The sequence below is a fragment of the Eulemur rufifrons genome, chromosome 30, assembly GCF_041146395.1.
Source record: "Eulemur rufifrons isolate Redbay chromosome 30, OSU_ERuf_1, whole genome shotgun sequence".
Classification (NCBI taxonomy): domain Eukaryota; kingdom Metazoa; phylum Chordata; class Mammalia; order Primates; family Lemuridae; genus Eulemur; species Eulemur rufifrons.
In genome coordinates this window covers 119,812,411-119,835,345 of record NC_091012.1, presented here as the reverse complement: position 1 = coordinate 119,835,345, position 22,935 = coordinate 119,812,411, and the positions used below count along the sequence as shown (strand labels likewise).

The window sequence follows — 22,935 nt, the reverse complement described above, 5'->3', positions numbered from 1 at the left end:
TTCATTATTCTTTAAGGCCAAATAACATTCTATTATATGTATATACCCCATATTTTTATCCTTTCATCTATTGATGTACATTTGAGTTATTTCCACCTTTTGGCTATTTTAAGTACTGCTGCTATAAACATTGGTGTATAACTATCTGAGTCCCTGCTTTCACTTCTTTTGGGTATATACCTACGAGTGGAACTGTTGGATATTCTATATTTAACATTTTGAGGAACTGCCAAACTGTTTTCCATCGTGGCTGCTCCATTTTACATTCCACCAGCAATGCACAAAGGTTCCAGTTTCTCTACTCCTTGCCAACACTGGCCACTCCTCTTTTTTTTTCTTATGATAATAACCATCCGAGTGGGTGTGAAGTGATACTGTTTAAAGCTTTTTGTACAATATTCCCTCTCTCCCCCAGTCTCCTCTCAGTAGAATATAAACTCCATAAAAGCAAGTACTTTTCGCCAGGCATGGTGGCTCATGCCTATAATACCAGCACTTTGGGAGGCCAAGGCAGGATGATTACTTGAGGCCAGGAGTTAGAGACCAGCCTGAGAAAGAGCAAAACCCCATCTCTACAAAAAAAAGAAAAATTAGCCAGGCACAGTGGCATGCGCCTGTATTCCCAGCTACTCGGGAGGCTGAAGCAGAAGGATCACTTCATCCCAGGAGTCTGAGGTTTCAGTGAGCTACGATGATGCTGCCACTACACTTTATGCACTGTAGCCTAACAGAGTGAGACCCTGTCTTAAAAAAAAAAAAGGAAATATTTTGCTTATTCACTGCTTTATCTTCAGCCAGTCCAGTCCTCTAGTTGTTGCTCAATAAATGTGTTAACTAAATGAATGAATTGTGAATCCTCAAAAAGTGATAGTTCTATTCATTTTTAATAAATGCTATTTTATTTATTCTTACAGTACTTTCTATGTTCCCTGCTGGGCTTAATGTTTTCTTTCTGTTTGATTTTGTTTTTATTAAATAGCAGGCCTTTTTGTTGAGAAGTTTAAGGGGGTGATATGCTGAATATAGATAGGATGAAACAGGAGAAAGGGAGGTGAAAAGGAGATGAAAGAGTTGAAAATTATAAAATTAGGAAGTGGTGGGAAGTTAAGCAAGATCTCATGTGTTACTTTCAAATTAGAGTTCCAAGCTGGTGCTATGAATGTGTAATTTGAGGGAGGTGGTTGCAATTCTCTTCTTTAGGAGCACTTTTTTCTTGCATTTCCATTTCTCCTAGGCCTTTTATAGGTGAGGAATATTTTGTTTTCCCAGTCGCAGATAGGCTGTTTTGATCCCTCTGTGTCTATGGAATATGACCACTTTCTAAATGTGCTGAGTTCAAAGAGGTCACTTTTTACATGGAACTCTGATCATGACTTTTAGTAAATATTATATCTTTAAAAGTACGTCAGTCCCCAGAGTCTGGAGATACATGCCTCTATTAATTTTATGGAATAGATTCAGTTTTCTTTTATAATAATGAACATGACATAAATGTCCTTTATAATTATCTTCCATCTTCACGGTATATTTTACTTATTACTTATATTTTTTTCTTTTGAAGTCAGGGAAAACAAAGCTATTCTCAGGAAATATTAATCTTCAAAGTAAAACTGAATAAAGCATGTGTCATTATGACACTTAAAAATATTTAGAGAAGTATTGGGAAAAAAACTAATTATGGGACTATTTCTTTATCTTGTCCACATTTGGTTTATATGTAGTAGGGAAAGAAAACATATTTTTTTATTTCAAAAATTAACTCTAAGAAATATATTTGTGAATGGGTAGCATATCAGCAAACTTTAATCTTTTTCTTCTTTAGGAGCAATAAAATTTTGTCTTACTCTATTGGAGTTTTCCCTGGAATTTTCACTATGAAATGAGGTTGTGGGGTGCAGGATTGGCTGAGCATCTGCATTACAGGTCACCTTTTCTCCACAACACTCCAGGAGATGTTTTCCTTCATTTGCAAGATTAACAGTGCAGGAAATACATGACCACCTTCAAAAAAGCTGCCTGTGTAAAACTTGGAGAGCAAAAAGTGATTTGCAGCTTACACAAATGCGATTCCCGCATAAATCCTCCCTTTCCCTTGTCTTTCACATAAAGAATGTCAACTATGATTAGAAGACCTGTTGTGTGTAGGGTAGAATAAGGAAACCATCAGGTGATTGTGTTTAGCTATTTAGTGCCAGAGAGTCTTTACAGCTCTATTTTAACTTTTTGCAAGGGCTAGAAGAAACATCTGTTTGCCACATCTGCTGTCAAGAAGTGTGCATTATTTCAGAGAACCATAACATGAAAGAGGGTAAAAAACTAGTATAGTGGGGTTTAGATGGGAATTGTTTAGAGAGATTAAGCAAAAAAATGTAATCAGAACTTTGTAGCAATTAACTAATAGTTCATTCATTTATTCATTTAATTTATATTTATCGACAGTATCTACTAAATCCACGGCACTGTACTAGGCACTTAGGGCAGTCATTAAGCCTTTGAAATCTTTAGCCTCAGTAGATCATCAGTGAACAAATTTCTGAAATTGGAGTATTCAGAAGGGGAGAAAAAGAGCTTAAGAGATTAAAGAAAACAAAAAAGCATGTTCCCAGTTCCTCAAAAAGTTAAACATATTAATAGAATAACCATGTGACTCAGCAATCCAAATCCTAGATATATACCCAAAGAACCGAATGCAAGGACTCAAATGAATATCTGTACATGCATATCCATAGTAGCATTATTCACAATAGTTAAAATGTGAAAACAAGCCCAAATGTCTGTCAACTTGTGATTGGATAAATGAACTGTGGCATATCCATACAATAGGCTAATATTCAGCCAAAAGAAAGGAATGAAGTACTGAAGCACATTACAACATGGATGAACTTTGAAAACATTATGCTAAATGAAAGAGGCCAGACACAAAACGCCACATTTGCATGATTACATTTATATGAAATGTCCAGAATAAGTAGAAAGCAGATTGGTGGTTTCCAGAGACTGTGGGAAGAGGGGTGTAGAAAGTACTAGGTTTCCTTTTGGGATGATAAAAATATCTCACAACTAGATAGAGGTGATGGCTGTACAACATTATCAATGTACTAAATATTAATACTACTTAACTTTAAACTTTAAAATGGTTAATGCTTAATTTTATGTTAGGTAAAATTTACCCCAGTTTTTTAAAATGTGCCTATAATAATTCAAACAGCATGCAGTTTACTCCCTTATTTTACATATTATAAAAGGTATACATATTAACAGCAGACAGTGCAAAATAAGTATAAATAATTACAAATAATTATTGTTATGAAAAAAATAAACAAAATGGATAAAGATCAAAGAGGCCAGCCATAGGCTTCCCTGAAAAAATTCTTTGTAACAAGTGTGCCCTTGAACACATATGTCTGGGCCTCAATTTCCTTCAGTGACATGTTTTTTATTCTCTTTGCCTCTTTTCCTCTTCCCTACTCTTGGAATCTACAGAGGTGAAGTTTGAAAGTGCTCATGCTGAAGAATAACTCAGAGAAATTCCAGAATAGAATTTCATAAGCTGGGCCTTCCTTAACTCTAATATTCCAGATATATTAAGCTAGAAAAATAAAAATAGTAAAATTATATTGATCACTTTCCACCAAAAAAGGGAAGATAATTATTTTGAATTTATAGTTAGCAAAAGACTGTAGAGGGAGTTCAATTAACTAGTTAAATAAAATTTAAAAGAAAATAATTTCAAGTGAGAAGGCCAGAAACCAGCATTTTTAGGTCTTAGTGTCTGTTCTATGATCTCACTCTAATCTTTTCACCAAGGACTGATTGCTACCACAATTAAATCAATAGGTCCTCCAGAGCTCTTCTGAATAGAAACACTAATCCAAACAAATCTCACATTTAATGTCAGCAGCCACAAGCATAGTGTGTTTAAGAAAGATAAGCTATAAGAGAGGGGCCACATGTGTAGCTTCAGGCATTACCATAAATAGTGACAGAACAATAAAAAAAGGAAAAATTTAAACTATCAAAGTATACGTAAGGCTTAACAAACTCTAAGATGCTCCCACCACGATCTAGCCTTGACATTCTTGATTCTCAACACTTTATTTTCACAATTAATGATTAGACACTATGGTCAAATTTCTGGTTGAGGAGCTGCCTTCCAGAAAGTTCAGTTCTGCTCAGGTCTCTAGTAATTGGACTTTTAGATCTACAGCCCCTCTGTGCTGCTTTTCAATGACAAAGCCTTATGACACTTCAAAAATGTTATATGCTTTTATTTTTACAAAAAGATTTTGACTTGAAAAATGCTCAATGAATGTTAGAGTAGATCTTATAAAACATAGAAGCATAGAACAACTCAATCTTTTAAAAACATTGAACAAATCTCTGAATTCCTTACATAGCACTTCATGAAGTGGGAAAAGATTGCCAAACATTATGGAAATGTTGTTATTTCCCCTAGGGACCTGAGAATTAACAGAATATACAGGTCAATTGTTTACTGATGCAATTAGAAAATATATCTAACAATCATGTTACTGGTAATTCTATTAGAGTAAGAGAGAAGACACTGAACAGTACACATTATTATGCATGGGAGGTGTAATTATGGAATAATTAAATCTGTGCTATACTAAGGTATCACATAACATGGTTTTTAATGTATTTTATCAGCTAATCAGATATACAAAATTTCTCTTCCCACACATATTTTTCTTTCTTACCTCCTGCCTGCACTATCCTAATTTCCACACCTTGATTTATAGTTGTGCAATGTAGTCATCCTTTAAAAAATGCATTTTTAAATTTCTGATATTCCCACGCATGACAATTCAGAATTGTCCTCTATTTCAAAGTAGCACACTGCTGAGAAACCTTTGGGAGAACTTCAGTGTGCTGTACTGACTTCCAGAGTCTGTATTTAAGTAATTATTTTAAATTTTATTTTTGTGTCATATATTGGTTTCTTAAATTATGTCTAAAAATATTTCTTAGTTCCCAATATCTGCACTAGATTTAAGGTTAGATTTTTTTCCCCTTTATAAGGCAAGACTCAAAGCCAGTAATTTAGAAGTCAATCATTTTATAAGGTAGAAAAAGATAAAGAAACCATGGTATTTCATTAAGACCTGTCATCTTCTTCCTTTTAGCCCTTATTACATTTGGGGGACTTTAAGGACCTAAATTTTTTTTAAAAAACAAGTTAGATCATAGTCTACATTTCTTCAGAAGACATTCATTTTAGACTGTAAAATAAGATAAAACCAAGCCTATGGGTTATTAACTTTCTTTTGTTTTAAAAAATATTAAATATATATATGTATAGTTTATATGTGTTAATCAGCACTAATTATCTCCAATAGCATATACAATAGACTAATAAATTAGAAGTTAGGATATATGCATTCTATTCCCACTTCTGCCACTAATTAGATAGTAGAATTTGGACAACTCATTGACTTGTTTTGGGCATTGGATTCCCCTACTATAATGCCCAGGCATTGAAAGAACTAACTCTATGTGAGTTGTTTGTACAACACATTGTGTGTACTTGGTGTGGACCACAGGGTCACCCTTGCCAGAGAAAACTGCATCTATATAGTTCAAGTCCATAGCAATATTCTTTCTTCCCTGGAAAGGATATTGACTCTCAGTTATAAACAACTCTGTTTTCTCTACATACATGTATGTCCTGTCTCTCTAGTCATTTTATAAACATTGAAAGCAGCAGTCATGATTTAAGTTTTTGCCTAGACTTCAGCCCATCTGTTATATACAACAAAAGCGGAGTAAATATGTGCTAATGACTTTACCATAAGTCCTGTAGGAGCATTCTCCTTACCCTATTTACCCCATTCTGCATTACTTCCCTGACGGCAGAAAGCCATAGCAGCCATGCCTCAAGTTTGATGATGGCAGAATGCACTCTTTGCTTTGAGAGTGAGTAACTTTTCCTGAGGGGGATCATACGTTTATTAATGTGTCACAGATTGCTTGCTTCCTGTTACCTCTTCTCAGTAAATAGGACTATAGCATTTGTTGGATGCTACTTTATTTTTAGGTTTTTAAATCACCTCCTGATGAACAGAAAGAGTAAACAAGTATTAAAACATCAAAAGTAATTTGAAAATAGTGCTATCCTGGGGAGTCTGGAATTCTAGACATTACCAGACATTTGTAAATCATCAGTCACCTCACAGAGATGGGGAATAAAAGTCAGGAAAATAAGAATACCGAAGTGTACTCATCTAGAGCTACTTTCTGAAGATTAGAGATCATTTGCATTTACAGAAGAGGAAGAGGCAATGGCTGGGACAGGGAGTCCATATTTTCTTCAACTTTAGTCATTCTTGTCCCGCCCACTCAGATATCTCAGATGAAAAGTATAAGGACTTATCCGGATTTTTATGCTTCAAACTAATTAGACAGCAAAGAATTGAAGCACCATGATGGTGATAATTTTTAATTTACCTGCTGAAGAAACACTGTATAGCAGTATGGCAAAATGGAAATATAAAGGAAGTGAACTGCAGTGCTGATAATAAGATCTAACACTTACTGAGTGCTCACTGTAAGACAGGCACTGTTCTAAGATCTTTATGTGTTTTAACTTGTTTTATTTCCATAGCAACCTGTGGGGCCTTTACTATTATTTTCACCTTATACAAATAAGGAAATGGAAGCCTAAGGAGCCAAGTAACTTTCCTTATTTTTTAAAAATAATGAGTGAGCTGGAATCTGAACCCCTGCAGTTGGGATTTGGAGTTCTTTCTCTTAACTTGACCTTGCCTGTGTACGTGTGTATGTATGTGTGTGTGTGCATATATGTATATGCACATATATATACACACACACACATATATATATATAATGTCTGCTATTTGATACAAAGAGGTGTGGTACAACAGACAACCAAAAGTAATCAATAATTTGAGGAGAAAGAAAACCTAAGACTCTTGAGTCTAAACAATTTATGTGGAAGGTTCAAAATTGGAAAGCACTGATTTACTTCTTAGAAAGGTCTCTGTTTCTTAAAAATTCTAATGTGTTCTACAAATATGCATTATTCCAAAACCTAAATATTTTCTTATGACACATTTGAATGTGTCTTCAGGTAGTTACTAGCTTAACTTTGATAAATATTTTTTTCTGAAAAAAATTATCTTACAATGAGCCTAGGAAGAGCATGCTCCAGTCTGTACTGAAGTGAAATTAATAAATAATGCATGAGCAATATTGCTGGCAAGCCCAAAGAAAGATACCTTTTTCATGTGGGTGTGAAGCTCAAGCTAAAATTTAACACACTCTTTTCTCTCAAAGCTATTTCTTTTTCAGTATTTTTCATGCTGCAAGATTGATTCTACCTTTCATATAGTCAACTGAGAAAAATTCTTCATCATTTTAGATGCCTCTCTCTTTCCTTTGCTTCCTCACTGTTATATTGTTTCAATATTTTAAATATATTTTGGACATGATAAGTCTTTTGTATCCCAAGGTGCATTGCCTTCATTGAGGCTGCTGTTATTTCCTGCATGAATGCAATTGCTTTCTAATTTGTCTCATTGCATTTAGTCTTCCTTACAGTCGAATCCATTTTTCTCATTACAATCAGAAAAAAATCTTTCCAAGATCCAAATTTCATCATTCCACAATATAAAGCCCAAACTTTTTGAAGTGGCTTACATGACTTTCAGTCTGGTTCCTGTGCACCTCTCCAGTCTCAGGTCCTTTATAGCTACCTTATACTCCAGCAACTTCACATTATTTGCAGTTCCTTAAACATACCAAGTTGTTTCATGCCTTCTAGCCTTTGTGCATACCATTCCCTGAAATAGCTCTTCTCAGAATTGCCAAATTCCTTCCTTTCTCTGCTGGTCTACTAAAAAAAACACAAAGAAAAAAATTGCCAAATTCTTATTCATTCTTTAAGACAATTCACATATCACCATTTATGAAGCATTCTTGTTTCTTTCTTTGACACGACTGTGGTAGTGCACATCTCTTTGTAGTACTTATCATATTGAATATCAACTATTTACTTGTATATCTCTTTGCCTGGATTGTGAGGGGCTCAGGACAGGGAATATGTCTTATTCTAGCAAAATTATTGAACATATACTCTTAGGACTTTTTTCAGACTTCTGAATGACTTTGTTTAATGGTTTCACCTGTTAAGTGTTTTTGATCTACCTGTGGGCTAGGTATTATAGGAAGTGAAAGATGTTCACATTCAATAAAAAAAACCTGCTAATTTTGTGGAAATATTCTGTTTTACCCAATATAAAGTTGAATAGCCAACCTAGCTGGTTTTTAGCCTTTCTCATTGTGTCATTTTAGCATTAAACAAAAGCAAGACTCTAAATAAGGGAGCTGCTTAAATGTCAAAGCATCTTACCTGAATAAAGAGGAGTACTTGAGACCTGTGGTCTATGTGCACAGATGCAAAGAGGAATCACCATCACTCAGCACCTATAGCAGGCCAAGCAGATTTCTATTCAGTATCCTATTTAATACTCAGGGAAGTGCTGCCCCTCCACCCAACTTGAGACCCAGATGGGTCAAATAAATTGCTCAATTTTGTAGAGATAGTAAGCATTGAGACTAAAATACAGGGATTTGATGGCCAAGTTCATGAATAAGCAGTTGGCCTCTGTCTTAGTCCGTTTGCATTTCTATAAGGGGATACTTTTGGCTGGGTAATTTATAAAGAAAAGAGGTTTATTTGGCTCATGGTTCTGCAGACTGTACAAGGAGCATGGCACCAGCATTTGCTTCTGAGGAGGGGCTTGAGGGAGTTTACGATCATGATGGAAGACAAAAGTGGAGGCAAATGTGTCACATGGCAAGAGAGGAAGCAAGCGGGGGTGGGGGGGTGGCTTTTTTAAACAACCAGCTCTTGCATTCACTAATACAGCAAGAACTCATTCAAAAGGGAGTGGGTGGGGGTGGGGAACCAAGCCATTCATGAGGAATCTGCCCCCACCACGACACAAACACCTCCCATTTGCCCCACCTCCAACACTGGAGATCAAATTTCAACATGGGGTTGGAGGGGACAAATACCCAAACCATATCAGGCACTTACCAAATGAGAAGTTCTCCACCAAATTTTGAATCCAATGTTATTCCTCTCTTTATTCCCACTGTCTGGCATCAAGCCTGACACATTATTAGTGTTCACTGAATTTCCAGAGACTTGAATAGCAAGCAGAAGTAGTGCAGTTTACACAAAAATTTCATTTGGTCCAACTCTTCCAATCTCTGAACATGACTTATATTCCCAAATATTCCAAGTTGTAAACTTGATTTAGGAACCAGCAAGGAAAAAAAAAAAACCGAGATGCTGATTTAATGACCTGGATCTGTAGAACCTGTCTATCAGAATAGGGTTGTCCTTATGTAACAGTAGGATGCTTCTCTCCGACAACGTGAACTCTAGGTACTAACCCAAATAGATGTGGGTCAGTGAAGATAGTAACTTTGCAATACTTTTATCTAAGACCGTTTTCTGCTCTGACTTGTGGATAACTTCTCTTACCAGACAACTGGTACTGTAAGAGTGAGAAGCATTATTCCTGTCCTTCCACTGTGATTAATAGGTCAGTTACATTTTTTCTACTTCTCTACTGAGTTTGCCAATTTTAGCATAAACCCAGGCTTGACTTTCTTCCTGACCTAAATCTTCCTTTATTTTTCTTCTCTTTTTCTAGGTACAAAAATCTCTATTGAACATTTTTCAAACTAAACTTAGATATAAAACAAAAACTTTTTTTCCTGGAAAATAAAAACAAATATACAGTTGAGTTCACAAAACCAAGCATTGTTTAGTTGTGTGACAACAGAGAACCTTGTGGAATAAGTCAAGATACCATAAAATGCGTTAAACAATGGAGTTTTTGCTGCCTTTTTTTTTTTTTTTGAGTGAATTAAACACAGTGCCTCGGCAGCACTTGCTTTTTTTTGTTCATACCAGGTCACCATATTTATTCTACTTTTTTACAGAAACTCTACTTACTGTATGAAAGTATCCATCTCACTGACAGTGGGTGAAAATGACACTGGACTCTGCTACAATTCCAAGATGAAGTACTTTGAAAAAGCTGAACTTAGCAAAAGCAAGGAAATTTCGTGTCGTGACATAGAGGATTTTTTACTACCAACCAGAGAACCTGAAATCCTTTGGTATAAGGTATTGTTTGTGGGTGATTTTATTGCTTATAAATAGATTAATGTGCATCTTATTCTGGGGCAAATTGGATTAAAAAGTTAAAAAATGGGTGTAAAAAAATGGTGTGATATAGTTCAGCTGTGCCTTCCTAGACTACTAAAGCAAGTTGTGCTGGTCATTATCAAACCAGTGGCTTTGATAAATTCTATTCAATATTTGTATTGGTAGTCCATTGTAATAAGCTGTTGTGTTTACATTTATATCTTGTTTATATGGGCAATTTTTCAAATCTAGTATAGTCTGAGTTGACAATTGCAGGAACTAAAATACAATGAATATTCATTTCAGAGTTCTTCATGTTACCATTCCAAAATGTCTCCAAACAAGGAGAAAAAGGATTGATTTTCTTCTATGATAATATGGTACACTAATTTTTAATGGAATGTTGTGTTTAATGGATGTAATTTTGTCCATATTCTAATCCTTTTCATGCATAAACATGCATATTTTAAAGAAATAACATCTCAGGAAATTTTTATAAATTTATAAAAATAGTGTTACAGTAACTTTCTTCAAAAACCAAAAGAAATTTTAAACTTAAATAGAATAATCCAACCACTATCTTTCCTATCACATCATTGACATTTACTGATATTCCATATTTGAACATAATTTTAGCTCATTTGTACCATAAAATAATTTTTTGTTATTGAACGTACTCCAAAAAAATAGAGTATAGATGCCATAAACATTCCTCCAGAGTATTTTATTCATGTTTTAAAGATTCCTTATGTAACATTTGCTTTGTCAAACTCACTGGAAGTAGGACTTCAGGAAAATAGTCCTCTTTGTAACTAAATCCACAAATGTCAGTTTACGGAATGTGGACCCTCATGACTGATTGCTGATGAATTAAAAAACTGTTAGAAATGAAACAAGGAAAGAAAGAAAAGAAACAAGAAACCAACTTTTAACAATTTTGAAAGGATTTTGCCAAAATCAGCAATGCTCTTCTCTCAGACTTAATTTTGCTTTTTGTTAATAAAAAACGGAGGGTTCAGAACATCGAGGGAACTGTTGAAAGGTTTTTCTACTTGTCACTTGCTTGATTTTCTATCCTAGAAAATGTTAAACAGCATTTAAAAACTAGCCCCACTGGTTTCTGTTCTTGTGGGGAATATTTTTCTCTTTTCTTAATTGTTAGAATATTTCTCATCCTTGATACTCTGTGGCTTGCCTGCCTTCCACAGGGAGATTCTGAGCAAGCCCTGATGATTGCTTCAAGGGAGAGTGGTAGTTTGGGGAGTTTGACCCAAGGTCTTTACCCCAGATTTTTCTTTCCGGTATTCATATGTGAACATTCAGCTTATAGATATGCAATTTCTTTTTTGTTCACTAATGAGTTGCTTTTAAGAGTTTTGTGTTTTTTTCTCACCTTTTGCAAAAGCATCTCAAAATTTACTGAAAGATGAGAGACTATACACATTCACATACACTCAATTAAAAAAATTGCTGGTCCTTTAGTCATGTTTCCACCATTTTGACCTTAAGCTATATACCTAGTGGGGGGTGCTGGAGATGCAATATATGTGGAATTTAAAGTCTTATAACATTTCAGATTATTTTTCCATAATCAAAGTTTAGCTTCTATATTGTAAATAGCTGAATTTAAAGGCTACTTCTAAAATATTGATAGAATACTGTAAAATAATTAGTCTGGATAAACAGATTCCACACATTCAGGGTACAATTTATACAATTATAACAGTTCATACAAATAATATGGCATATACAGTATATATTTTGGTCTGAAATAACTGGATAATTGCCCCTCAATTACACAAAGGCATTGAGCCACATAAAATAATGGTTTACAAAAATTTGATTTGGCAAGGCAATTTTTTAGAAATAATATTACCTCTGAAAAGTGTCGAAGAGTTTAAAGCTATTTTATCCTCATTCCATTGATTTCAAATCTGGCTGGAGAAAATGGACTTCTGTTTTGGCAAAAACAGAAGTCTCCTAAGCCAACATCATTATAATCCAAAGCTTAATTCAGACACCATAATTTGGTAGGACTATGAACAACAAAAACAGATGTTTATGAGACTATAAAGACCTTGCATATAAATGTTGACTGTTTCTTTCATGGATTTTAGAATGTACATGCTATGAATAGATTTACTTTTTACTGAATGCAATATTAAATTATTTCAAATACTGAAATAGAAGCATTTTCTTTTGTAGAACTAATTTTCTACTTTCCATTAAAATGATATATTTTGTATTTTATATTATCAATTTCAATATGGTTAATTTTACAATTATTAAATATGAAATATTTGCTTGTAGAAATGATAACAGGAGTAGTCATATCTACTTATAAGTCTCTATTCTTATATCTAGTAAATCAATGTATATCTAATATAGAGACACTAATCTTAGAAGTTAGTAAAGTGACTCTTTCTAAAAATATTCTTTTCAAATTGAGGTACCAGATTTCCCAGAGATCTGGAAAAGGAATAAAATTCTTTAGCATTAATTCCAATCTTGTTAGCCCCTTTAAAATATAGCATTAGAAGCTTTTAGTTTAGTCATTTAAAATAATTTTCTTTATTTTTTAGTTACTGTATACACTAGCAAAATTTTATGTTCTTTATATAGGAATGTAGGACAAAAACATGGAGGCCAAGTATTGTATTCAAAAGAGATACCCTGCTTATCAGAGAAGTCAGAGAAGATGACATTGGAAATTATACCTGTGAATTAAAATATGGAGGCTTTGTTGTGAGAAGAACTACTGAATTAACTGTTACAGGTAACCATTTGTAAATAATGAAACTACTATTTAAGTTTTTGTGGTGTATATTGTTTTTTAAATCTATGTAATGAAAGAAGTACTTAACTGAAATTTATTCATCCCTGCTTTTAAATCATATTCCACTGAAATACATTTGAAAGATTGAAGAGAATATGTTTAAGGAATTATAGAAATGTTAGCTTTTGAAAGTACTTGAAATAATGAGTTTACAATTTCCCAAAATTATGCTCGTATTTTATAGTGGTATCATTTTGGGGAACATTTTCTAGAGTGGTAAAATGGAATATATGAAATCTACCTCTGTCTTCCTATCTTGCTCCAAATTAGAAAAATCACTTTTCTCTTTTATTCATTTATCACTTTATGAATCTGACATATGTGTTTTCATAATCTTGAAATAAAATAATTTCAGGTACAATTATTGAATAATTAAATGAGATGTGATGCATTGAGTCATTCCCATATCTGGTTGCTAAGGTGGAAGGACATGAGAACAAGATTCAGATCATTACCTATAATCATGAATCAACAACTCACTAGTTACATGGCTTTGGTGGAATCACCACAACCTTCAGAATATTAGTTTCCTCATGTATAAAATGTTGATGATAAAATTAGCTTGTTTATTTCATCCAGTTTTTGCAAAGATCAAATGAGGTAAGGTAATATGTATGAAATCAATTTATAAAATGCAGAATTATATCTAAATGTGCATCATCTTTATGTCATGTATTCACACCTTTTTTTATTTTATAGCGTACTACTCTAAAAGTGGTTCCATGAGAAAAAGGGAGGGAAAATAAGAGCAACATTGGGAAGTTAAAAGCACCATTCTCATATTCTTATTGAGAGAGATTCTTCTTGGTGACTTTTTTTGTATGATATTTGTAAAACATATATAGAAAAGCATTAAAAGGACAGTAACTATTTAAATTAAAGAGATATTTATTTGTTCATTGATTCACTAAGAACAGTTTTCCTGTATATGAAAAGTGTTTTGTGATAGTCACCTATATCTTACAATAATCAATTTCTTTTAATATATCTGTTTGTAAATATTAAAATTTGTTATCTATTGTTCAATTTTTATCTCAATCTATATTGGATTCCATGGTGGTCTAATGGATAGGATTCAGCACTTTCAGTCTATACTGACATAACTTTTCTAAGCAATAGCTATTGAGACAAAGGAATTTAAAAATATAAAGGAAAACAATTTATTCTGAACTGGAAGTAATAGAATGTACTTCCAGTCTTTATTCTTCACTGTATAGAACTAATTCTTAGTAAACATATCTTTCCCCTTTCTAGAAATACTAGGATTCTAAGCCACTATCTAATACATGAAAATTGGAGCATAATCCCATGGAAACTAGACAGGGTCCTAAATGCTAAAACAGCTTATATAAGGCTATCTCACAGAAACAAAAATGGAACTCTTTTCTCCTAGATTCTTTCCAGGGCTACTATACTCCCCTAAATTCATTTGTCCAAAAATATCTTCTTTCCTTCATTTGAAAGTGAAAAATAATTAAGGCTTAATATCCAAGAGGAAGTTAGTGAAAGTTTTCACTCAATTGATTATCAAGGGTATTTCTGTATTAGGTATCCTTACCTGAGATGCTGGCTTAGGCATATAAATTATAAAGCACAGTTTGACTATATATGAAATTTTGGGTGAATGGGGAACTGCATGTCTTGGAGTGAAAAACAGTACGTAGTAAAATGCATTTTAGGTATTAGCAACAAGTCTATTGAGAAGATAAATTTACGTCTAACATCACTTTAAATGGTGTGATACTATAGCACATTTACTTTCACTGTGGCCAAATCAAAGAACAATTCTTAGAACCCAAATTATATCCCTCAGTAAAGCAACAAAGGTGAGCAGTTTCTGAATGATAATGAATCACTGTTTTGTATCTTAGTTTTCTGTATATCATTATCTATTGTACTTAATGTAAATACTATGCAAAACACGGTATTATTTAGTTTTAGTGGAACTGAATTAACTGATAATAAACAACTATTCTGAAGTTTGTTATAATGTCTCTTTAAAAATAAAAAAAAGAATGCTATATATGAAAAGGAAATTTCTGGCTATATGAAATGGCTACATGTGCAGGCAATATTGAGTTTTTATGGGCTATCCTTCCCTTATTGAAAGTGTATGTGCCTCATTAAATGAAGTAGTAGTTCAGGAAAACAGATCCCAGTGAAAGGGATAATAAACCTGCCCAGTGCTTTTGGTATTTTAAACATTTTTTTATTTATTAAAAATTTAAGATGTCTCAGTATCATCTCTAGCCATCGCCTTTTTCCTTTTCTTTTCTTTTCTTTTGTTTTTTGAGACAGAGTCTCTGTTGCCCGGGCTAGGGAGTCATGGAGTCAGCCTAGTTCACAGCAACTTCAAACTCCTGGGTTCAAGCGATCCTTCTGCCACAGCCTCCTGAGTAGCTGGGACTACAGGAGCATGCCACCACACCCAGCTAATTTTTTCTATTATTAGTAGAGATAGGGGGTCTTGCTCTTGCTCAGGCTGCTCTCCAACTCCTGACCTATAGCAATTCTCCCACCTCAGCCTCCCAGAGTGCTAGGATTACAGGCATGAACCACCGTGCCAGGCCACCTTCATTGTCTTTTATAAGCCTCAGCCACATTGAAGTTTTTACTGTTTTCCTCCAGTGCCTTCCCTCTGAACCCTTACTCATGGTGTCTCCCTCTGGAAGGCTTTTTCTTCCCCATTGTCACAGGGCTGATTCTTACTCTTTCTTTAAGGCACAGCTAAAATGTTACCTCCTTTTGAGATGCATAGTCCTTCATGCATCCACAACACGTTTAGCATCCCAATTGCAGCACTTAAGCACATTCCATCCTATTTGTTGACACTCTTGTTTTTCCACAAGAATGTGTCCTACTCAAAGTCAAGGCCAATGCCTTTTTTTATTTTGTAAATATTTGATTTCAGAACAGTTTTAGATTTACAGAAAAATTACAAAGATAGTAGAAATCCCATATACTCACATCCAGTTTCCCTTATTATTAACAGCTCATATTAATATGGTACATTTGTTATAATTAATGAACTAATTTTGATACAATATTATTAACTAAAGTCAATAGTTTATTAAGATTTCTTTACTTTTTACTTAATGTCCTTTTTCTATTCCAGGATCGCATCCAGAATAGTATATAACATTTAGGTGTCAGGTCTCCTTAGGCTCCTCTTGGCTGTGACTGTTTCACATTTTTTTATTTTTTATGACCTTTAGGATTTTGAAGAGTACCTTGTAGGTATTTTGTAGACTGTCCTATATTTGGGATATGGGATTTGTCTGGTTTGTTATTATTATTTTTTATTTCAGGATATTATGGGGGTACAAACATTTTGGTTACATGTTATGACTTTGCCTCACCCAAGCCAAGATTAGAGGTGTGCCCTTCCCCCATACAATGCTCACCGCGTCCATCAGTTGTGAGTTTACCCACCCCCATCCCCCAACCCCCAATGAATATTAATTACTATGTGTGAGCACCTTAGCATTGATTAGTTAGTACCAATTTCATGGCAAGTACATGTGGAGCCTATTCTTCAGTTCTTATGATACCTTACTTCGGAGGATGGGCTCAAGCTCTATCCAGGATAATATAAGAGGTGCTAGATCACCATCATTTTTTTGTAATTGTCATGATTAGACTGAGGTTATGTGTTCTTGGAAGAAAGATCACAGAGGCAAAAATCACAGCATATCATATTATTAACATGATTTATCACTGTGGATACTGACTTTGAGCACCTGAGGTAGTTAGTGTTTGTCAGGTTTTTTGCTGTAGAATCATTTCCACTCTACTTTTTGGAAGAAATTTACTATATGCAGTCCACACTGAAGGAGTGAAAAGTTATGTTCCACCTCTTTGAGGGCAGAGTATACACATAAATTATTTGATATTCTTTTACATGAGACATATGTCTATTCTGCCACATTTATCTACTTACTCAATTGTTTATATCAGTATGGATTCATAGATATTTATTTTATACTTTGGTTTGTAATCCAAATTATCTTACTTATTTTGTTGCTCAAATTATTATAGCTTTGAGTATTAGGAGTTCTTTTAGTTTACTCCTTTGCCTCTTGGCCTCCCCATCATTGTGTGTGTGTGTGTGTGTGTGTGTGTGTGTGTGCGCGCGCATGAGCACTTCCTTATTTTCTGGCCTTCCAAGATTCTCCAAGCTCATCTTGTATATTTCCCCAATTGCTAAATCAGATATTTTTTCAAAGAGTGCATGTTCCTTTTATTGAAGAATTATAGTAGAAACTAAGATCTGTGTGTTGAGTGTACTCATCGCTACTGGGGTATAGTTGCTTCTAAGCCCTTTCAGTTGACAGAGCAAGGAAAATGTGTATACTAACCTACATATATACACATATCTATAAATATTTCCGTGTGTAACTGTCTGTATCTATATTAAGTTAAACATGAGTTCATACTGATGTTTCCAATTCTAATTCATTACCATATGGATCATCCTAGCCTCTTCTCCTTGCTTATGTATAACCTGCCAATCCAATAGTGAGAAAACTGGTTCCCACCATCTGCCATTGAGTCACTTAATTGTTTACTTCCAATATACGTGTATATTGAGATTAGAATTTGTTAACCTGTACTCATGTAAGAAACAACTTTGTCAGAGTACAGTGCTTACATACAGTTCCTTGTCAGCACCTCTTCCCTCACCCCCTTCAATGAGGTTGTCTCACAGTTGTAATATAGTTAAATTGTTTCATCACTTTCTGTTTTTATTTCCTGGTATCTTCCAACCTCCTGAATGATTTCTTTAAAAATTTGCATACATTAAGGCTCTTTCTTTGTGCTGTACAGTTCTAGGGGTTTTAAAAAATTCATAGTGTCATATATCCACAATTATAGCATCAGACAGAATAATTTCACTGCCCTAAAAAAGACTCTGTGCTTCATCCATTCAGTCCTTCTTCCTCCTTCCTGAATCCCTAGAAACCACTGATCTTTCTACTATAACTATAGTTTTGCTTTATCCAGAATGCCATATAATTAAAATCATACAGTATTTACCCTTTTCAGACTGGCTTCTTTCACTTAGCAATATGCATCTCCTCTATTCTTTTCTGCCTTCTTTTATTCTAATTGAACATTTTTTAAAATTTTTAAATTTTATTTTATTTTAAATTTTTTATTTCAGCATATTATGGGGATACAGATGTTTAGGTTAAATTGAACATTTTATATGGTCCCATTTTATCTCCTCCATTTTTATACAAATTTTCCTTCTTTTTATAATTTTTTAAGTGATAGCCCTGGATATTCCAATACATTTTTAGCTAATTTCAGCCCATCTTCAAAAATTACTATGTAGTACAGGTGCCTTATTACAGAGTACTCCTAGTTCCTCTCTCCCATCCCTTCTGACATTGCTGTCATTCATTTCACTTATGTTATAATCACCCAATATATATGGTTACTATTATTACTTTAAACAAAGGCTTATCTTTTAAATCAATTTGGAACGAGAGAAATAAAAGATTTCATTTTATCCTCATTTACTTCTTCTCTGGCACTCTTCTTTTCTATATAGATCCAAGTTTCTATCCTATATATTTTCCTTCTTCCTGAAAAACTTCTTTTAACATTTCTTGCAATGAAGGTCTAATTGTGATGAATTTCCTCAGTTTTTGCTTGTCAGAGAATCCCTTTATTTCTCTTTCCCCTTTGAAGGATAATTTTGGTGGATATAGAATTCTTGATTGTTTTTTTTTTCTTTCCCCATGTTCAATATTTCACCTCACTCTTTTATTGCTTGCATGGTTTCTGATGAGACGTTCACTCTGATTCTTATCATTTATTGTTCCTCTATAGATATGATATTTTCTCTGTATTTTTTCAGGATTTTCTCTGTCTGTGATTTTCTGTAGTTTGAATATGGTATTCCTAGGTGTAGTGATTTTGGTATTTATCCTGCTTGGTGTTTTTGGAGCTTCCTGTATTTCTGGTTTGATGTCTGTCATTAATTTTGAAAACCATGGCCATTATTACTTCAAATATTTTTTTTCTACTTCATTCTTTCTTCTACTTTTGGTATTCCAATTATACATATATTATGCCTTTTGAAATTATTCCATAGCTCTTGGGTGTTCTGTTGTTATCATTCTTTTTTCTCTTTGCATTTCAGTTGGTGAAGTTTCTACTGACCTATTTTCAAGCTCACTGATTATTTCCTATACTATGTCCAGTGTCTTGATAAGCCTATTAAAGGCATTCTTCATTTTTGTTGCAATATTTTTAATTCCTAGCATTCCCTTTTGATTCTTTTTTTTAAGAATTTCAGTCTCTCTACTTACATTATCCAGCTGTTCTACCGTATTATCTATTTTTTTCCCATTAGAGTACTTTATATGTTAAACATAGTTATTTTAAATTCAATCTGATAATTCCAACATCTATGTCATATCTGAGTCTGGTCCTGATGATTGCTGATGGAGTTTATAGCTCTAGTGGCTTCTGCTGCAAGTAAGCAATTTAGCTATTATTTTCTGGATTCTCCTGCTCTCCAAATTTTGTGGTAGTGGTTTCCCCTGAAACCCAGTTCTCAAAAGACTGGTTTTTCGTTTTGTTTTGTTTTAATTTTTCTTTCTATAGCAACAGAGTGATGACTCCTAAGCAATTTACATGTAGAAGTTGAAACCAAAAGTGGCAATGCCATTTTCAATTTGGGGTTCCCACACACAATGAAAATCTAATATAATGTCTGACCTACTATAGTTGTCACTCAACAAATGTGCATTGTCAAATGAATTCAATATCATTGACACAATTCAGTTTAAATCAATTGCTTTTAGATTGTGTTTACAATAGGCAAAATAATACTCTTGACCCTTTAAAAATAGAGAAATTAGTGTAGGAATCACACCCTCCATCCAGATCTCACACTCCACTTTTATTACTTTTATCAACCATTTCATTTCCTATGTTATATTACTGATTTGTTTTGAGCTTTAAACCAAATAACTTCACCTTCTTTATATTAATTATCAAATCAAATGCCTACCTGTGGTTGAACTTTTAGATACAAATACATTGCTGAACTTTCCTATTAAGATGCTTCATGTCAGTTTTTAACATGTCATTCCAGTTTATCAAGATATTTTATTCTTTATTCTGTATTCCACCATATTAGCTTCTTTTTCTTGACAAAACTCAATAGATTTTTATTGGATGATAGATACTTCTATTTGGATTGAAATTATTGTTTAAAATGTTATATGCAAAAGGACCTATATAACCTGTGTAACATGCTATTACACACTTCTTTTCTATTTTTTTTTTCCAAAATATATCATTCCCCTCTCTTTAGGTACAGTTTTTCATCCTAATAAGAAATCCAAAATCCAGCCCATAGTTCTTCACTTGTTTCTTTCAATAGTGAAATATAACAAACACAGTGTATAAAATATAAACACACAGCTACTTAGCACATTATCAAACGAACCCAAGTAGGTGAATAAATAGAACAGAATAGGCACCACAGATGCCCCGTGTGCCCTTCTGATCATAAACCCCTTCCTCCCCATTACTGGCTGTGTACGTGATTTTTATGGTATTTGTTTTCTTGCCTTTTAAAAAGTTGTATTAGCTAATATTGCATACCCAGCAATACAGATAAATTTTGCCTGTTTTTGAAACTTATAAATTTAGATCCACGCATTGTGTATTCTATTACATCTGGCTTTTCCAACTCCAATTTGTTTTAAATATTCATGTATGTTATTCAGATTACCTGCAGTTTATTCACTATTCTTATGCTATATGTAATATTCCATTATATAAAAATCTCACATTTTGTTGATAGACATTTGGGCTCATTTTAACTTTTTGTTAATAGTAATAAAAAAGTAGGCCGGGCGCGGTGGCTCACGCCTGTAATCCTAGCACTCTGGGAGGCCGAGGTGGGCGGATCGTTTGAGCTCAGGAGTTCGAGACCAGCCTGAGCAAGAGCGAGACCCCATCTCTACTAAAAATAGAAAGAAATTATATGGACAGCTAAAAATATATATATAAAAAAAATTAGCCGGGCATGGTGGTGCATGCCTGTAGTCCCAGCTACTCGGGAGGCTGAGACAGGAGGATCGCTTGAGCTCAGGAGTTTGAGGTTGCTGTGAGCTAGGCTAACGCCACGGCACTCACTCTAGCCTGGGCAACAGAGTGAGACTCTGTCTCAAAAAAAAAAAAAAAAAAAAAAAAAAAAAAAAGTAATATTGCCATTAACCATCTTACGCACACACATGTACACCCACATATTTCCTTGAACATATAATCAGGCTTTTCTATAGAATTTTTACCTACGAGTGGATTTGCTTATTCAGAGTATAAATATTTTCATATTTACTAGCTATTTTTTAGGCTGGTTTGAGTCATGGGCCTACTCCAACCAAATGGACTGAGAGGAGGAGGGGTATGGTACTCCAAAGGAAATTGGAGATGCCAAAAAAAGTAAAACATATTCTGGGGAACATCAACAGCAAATGTCCACTACTTCCAAACTTTATGGTTTCTTAAAGATTATAAAATGTGATTTAATATTCATAAAGTTCTCGTTTGGATTGTATAGCAATTTTTTTGTACTTCAATATTTCTATATAAAAATGTGAAAATACTCAAGTTTGTATTAATATAAACTGTTATATCTTAGCATTCCTTGAACTAAACTCTAATTTACATCCAGATTATTACTATAATCTTAGCCCTCTGCTAAATTATTTGTGGGAATGTGGGTATGAGGAAAACGTCACGTCCAGAGGTGGTCCATAAGCGACCTAGCAATTCAAAAGTAAATTAGACTGTTTTTAAAATGTGAACTGTGGCTCTCCTTAAAATGTGAGTTACACAGACAAAAAAAACCATACAGACATTAGTACTGGTACATATTTTTGGATGTGTTAGGTCTAAGAAAAAAAGAAATATTAGATTCTTTTACAAGTATTGATTAAAATACATGATATTTACTTTCGTCTGTTTAATGGTTATTTCCCCTTCTGGCCAGAACATTTTTCTATAATTTAAAAAAGAAAGATTTAAGACAAAGTAACAACCATATTTCCATCACAAAGTTTAGAAACGAGCCAGACCAGTTAAAAAGCCATTTAATTTCTAGGGCTGGATCTTAGAATGAAGTAATGGTAAGGGAATGGATTGTGAAAATGTTATCTCAGGAAATATTTTCCCAATTAAATGTGAGGGTCAGCAAGAACAGTGAGGAAGTGAGGAAAGGAAAACTTACTTGGAAAAAAAGCGGAAAGAATGAGGTGATTGCTACAAAGATATGATAGTCTTAGTAGCATTTTTATACTTGGTATAACATTTTTAACAGAGTTAATACATCAGTATATTTAAACTACTTTCCAATCAACCAGAGGCTGAATTTATGGTCTCGAAAGGTATATCTTCCTCCTCTTTTTATGGACGAGGAAGCTGAGGCAAAGAAAGGTTAAGTGACTTTATCAAGGTTACAAAGCATGATGGTGACAAATTTAGGAATAAAATTTAATTCCCTGAACTTCAGTCTATGATTTACTCCACTGTATAATTAATAGCAAGGCATTGTAGTTTTCATATTAGTTCTGCTGATCGCTAGGAAAGATTTATCTTTTAAGTTCAACTGAAACACATTTTACTGAGACCTTTAATTCTTCTGCCACTGATGTAATGGAATGGTCTGGCCTGGGGGTGGAGTGATTGCTTCTATTTTTTTTTTTCCTATTTCTTTTTTAAAAAATGGTATATTATAGCTTCCCTTTTAAAAAATTATTTTTGTTAAATTACTTTATGGATTCAAGTGTACTTTTACTGACTGTAACCTAATAGAAATTGATAAAATTGATAATAGGAGCAGATCTTTCCAGACTTTACTTTGTATGTT

At 33.8% G+C, this 22,935-nt stretch overlaps 1 protein-coding gene across 1 annotated transcript in view; it reads left to right on the top strand.

Annotated features, from left to right (window-relative positions):
- IL1RAPL1 (interleukin 1 receptor accessory protein like 1) overlaps positions 1-22,935 on the top strand; it is a 1,283,297-nt gene that overhangs the window by 766,457 nt on the left and 493,905 nt on the right. The window contains exons 4-5 of the mRNA XM_069463825.1: positions 9,997-10,183; positions 12,827-12,980. Of these exons, the coding sequence (XP_069319926.1) occupies positions 9,997-10,183; positions 12,827-12,980 (341 nt within the window). The remainder of the gene's footprint in view (positions 1-9,996; positions 10,184-12,826; positions 12,981-22,935) is intronic.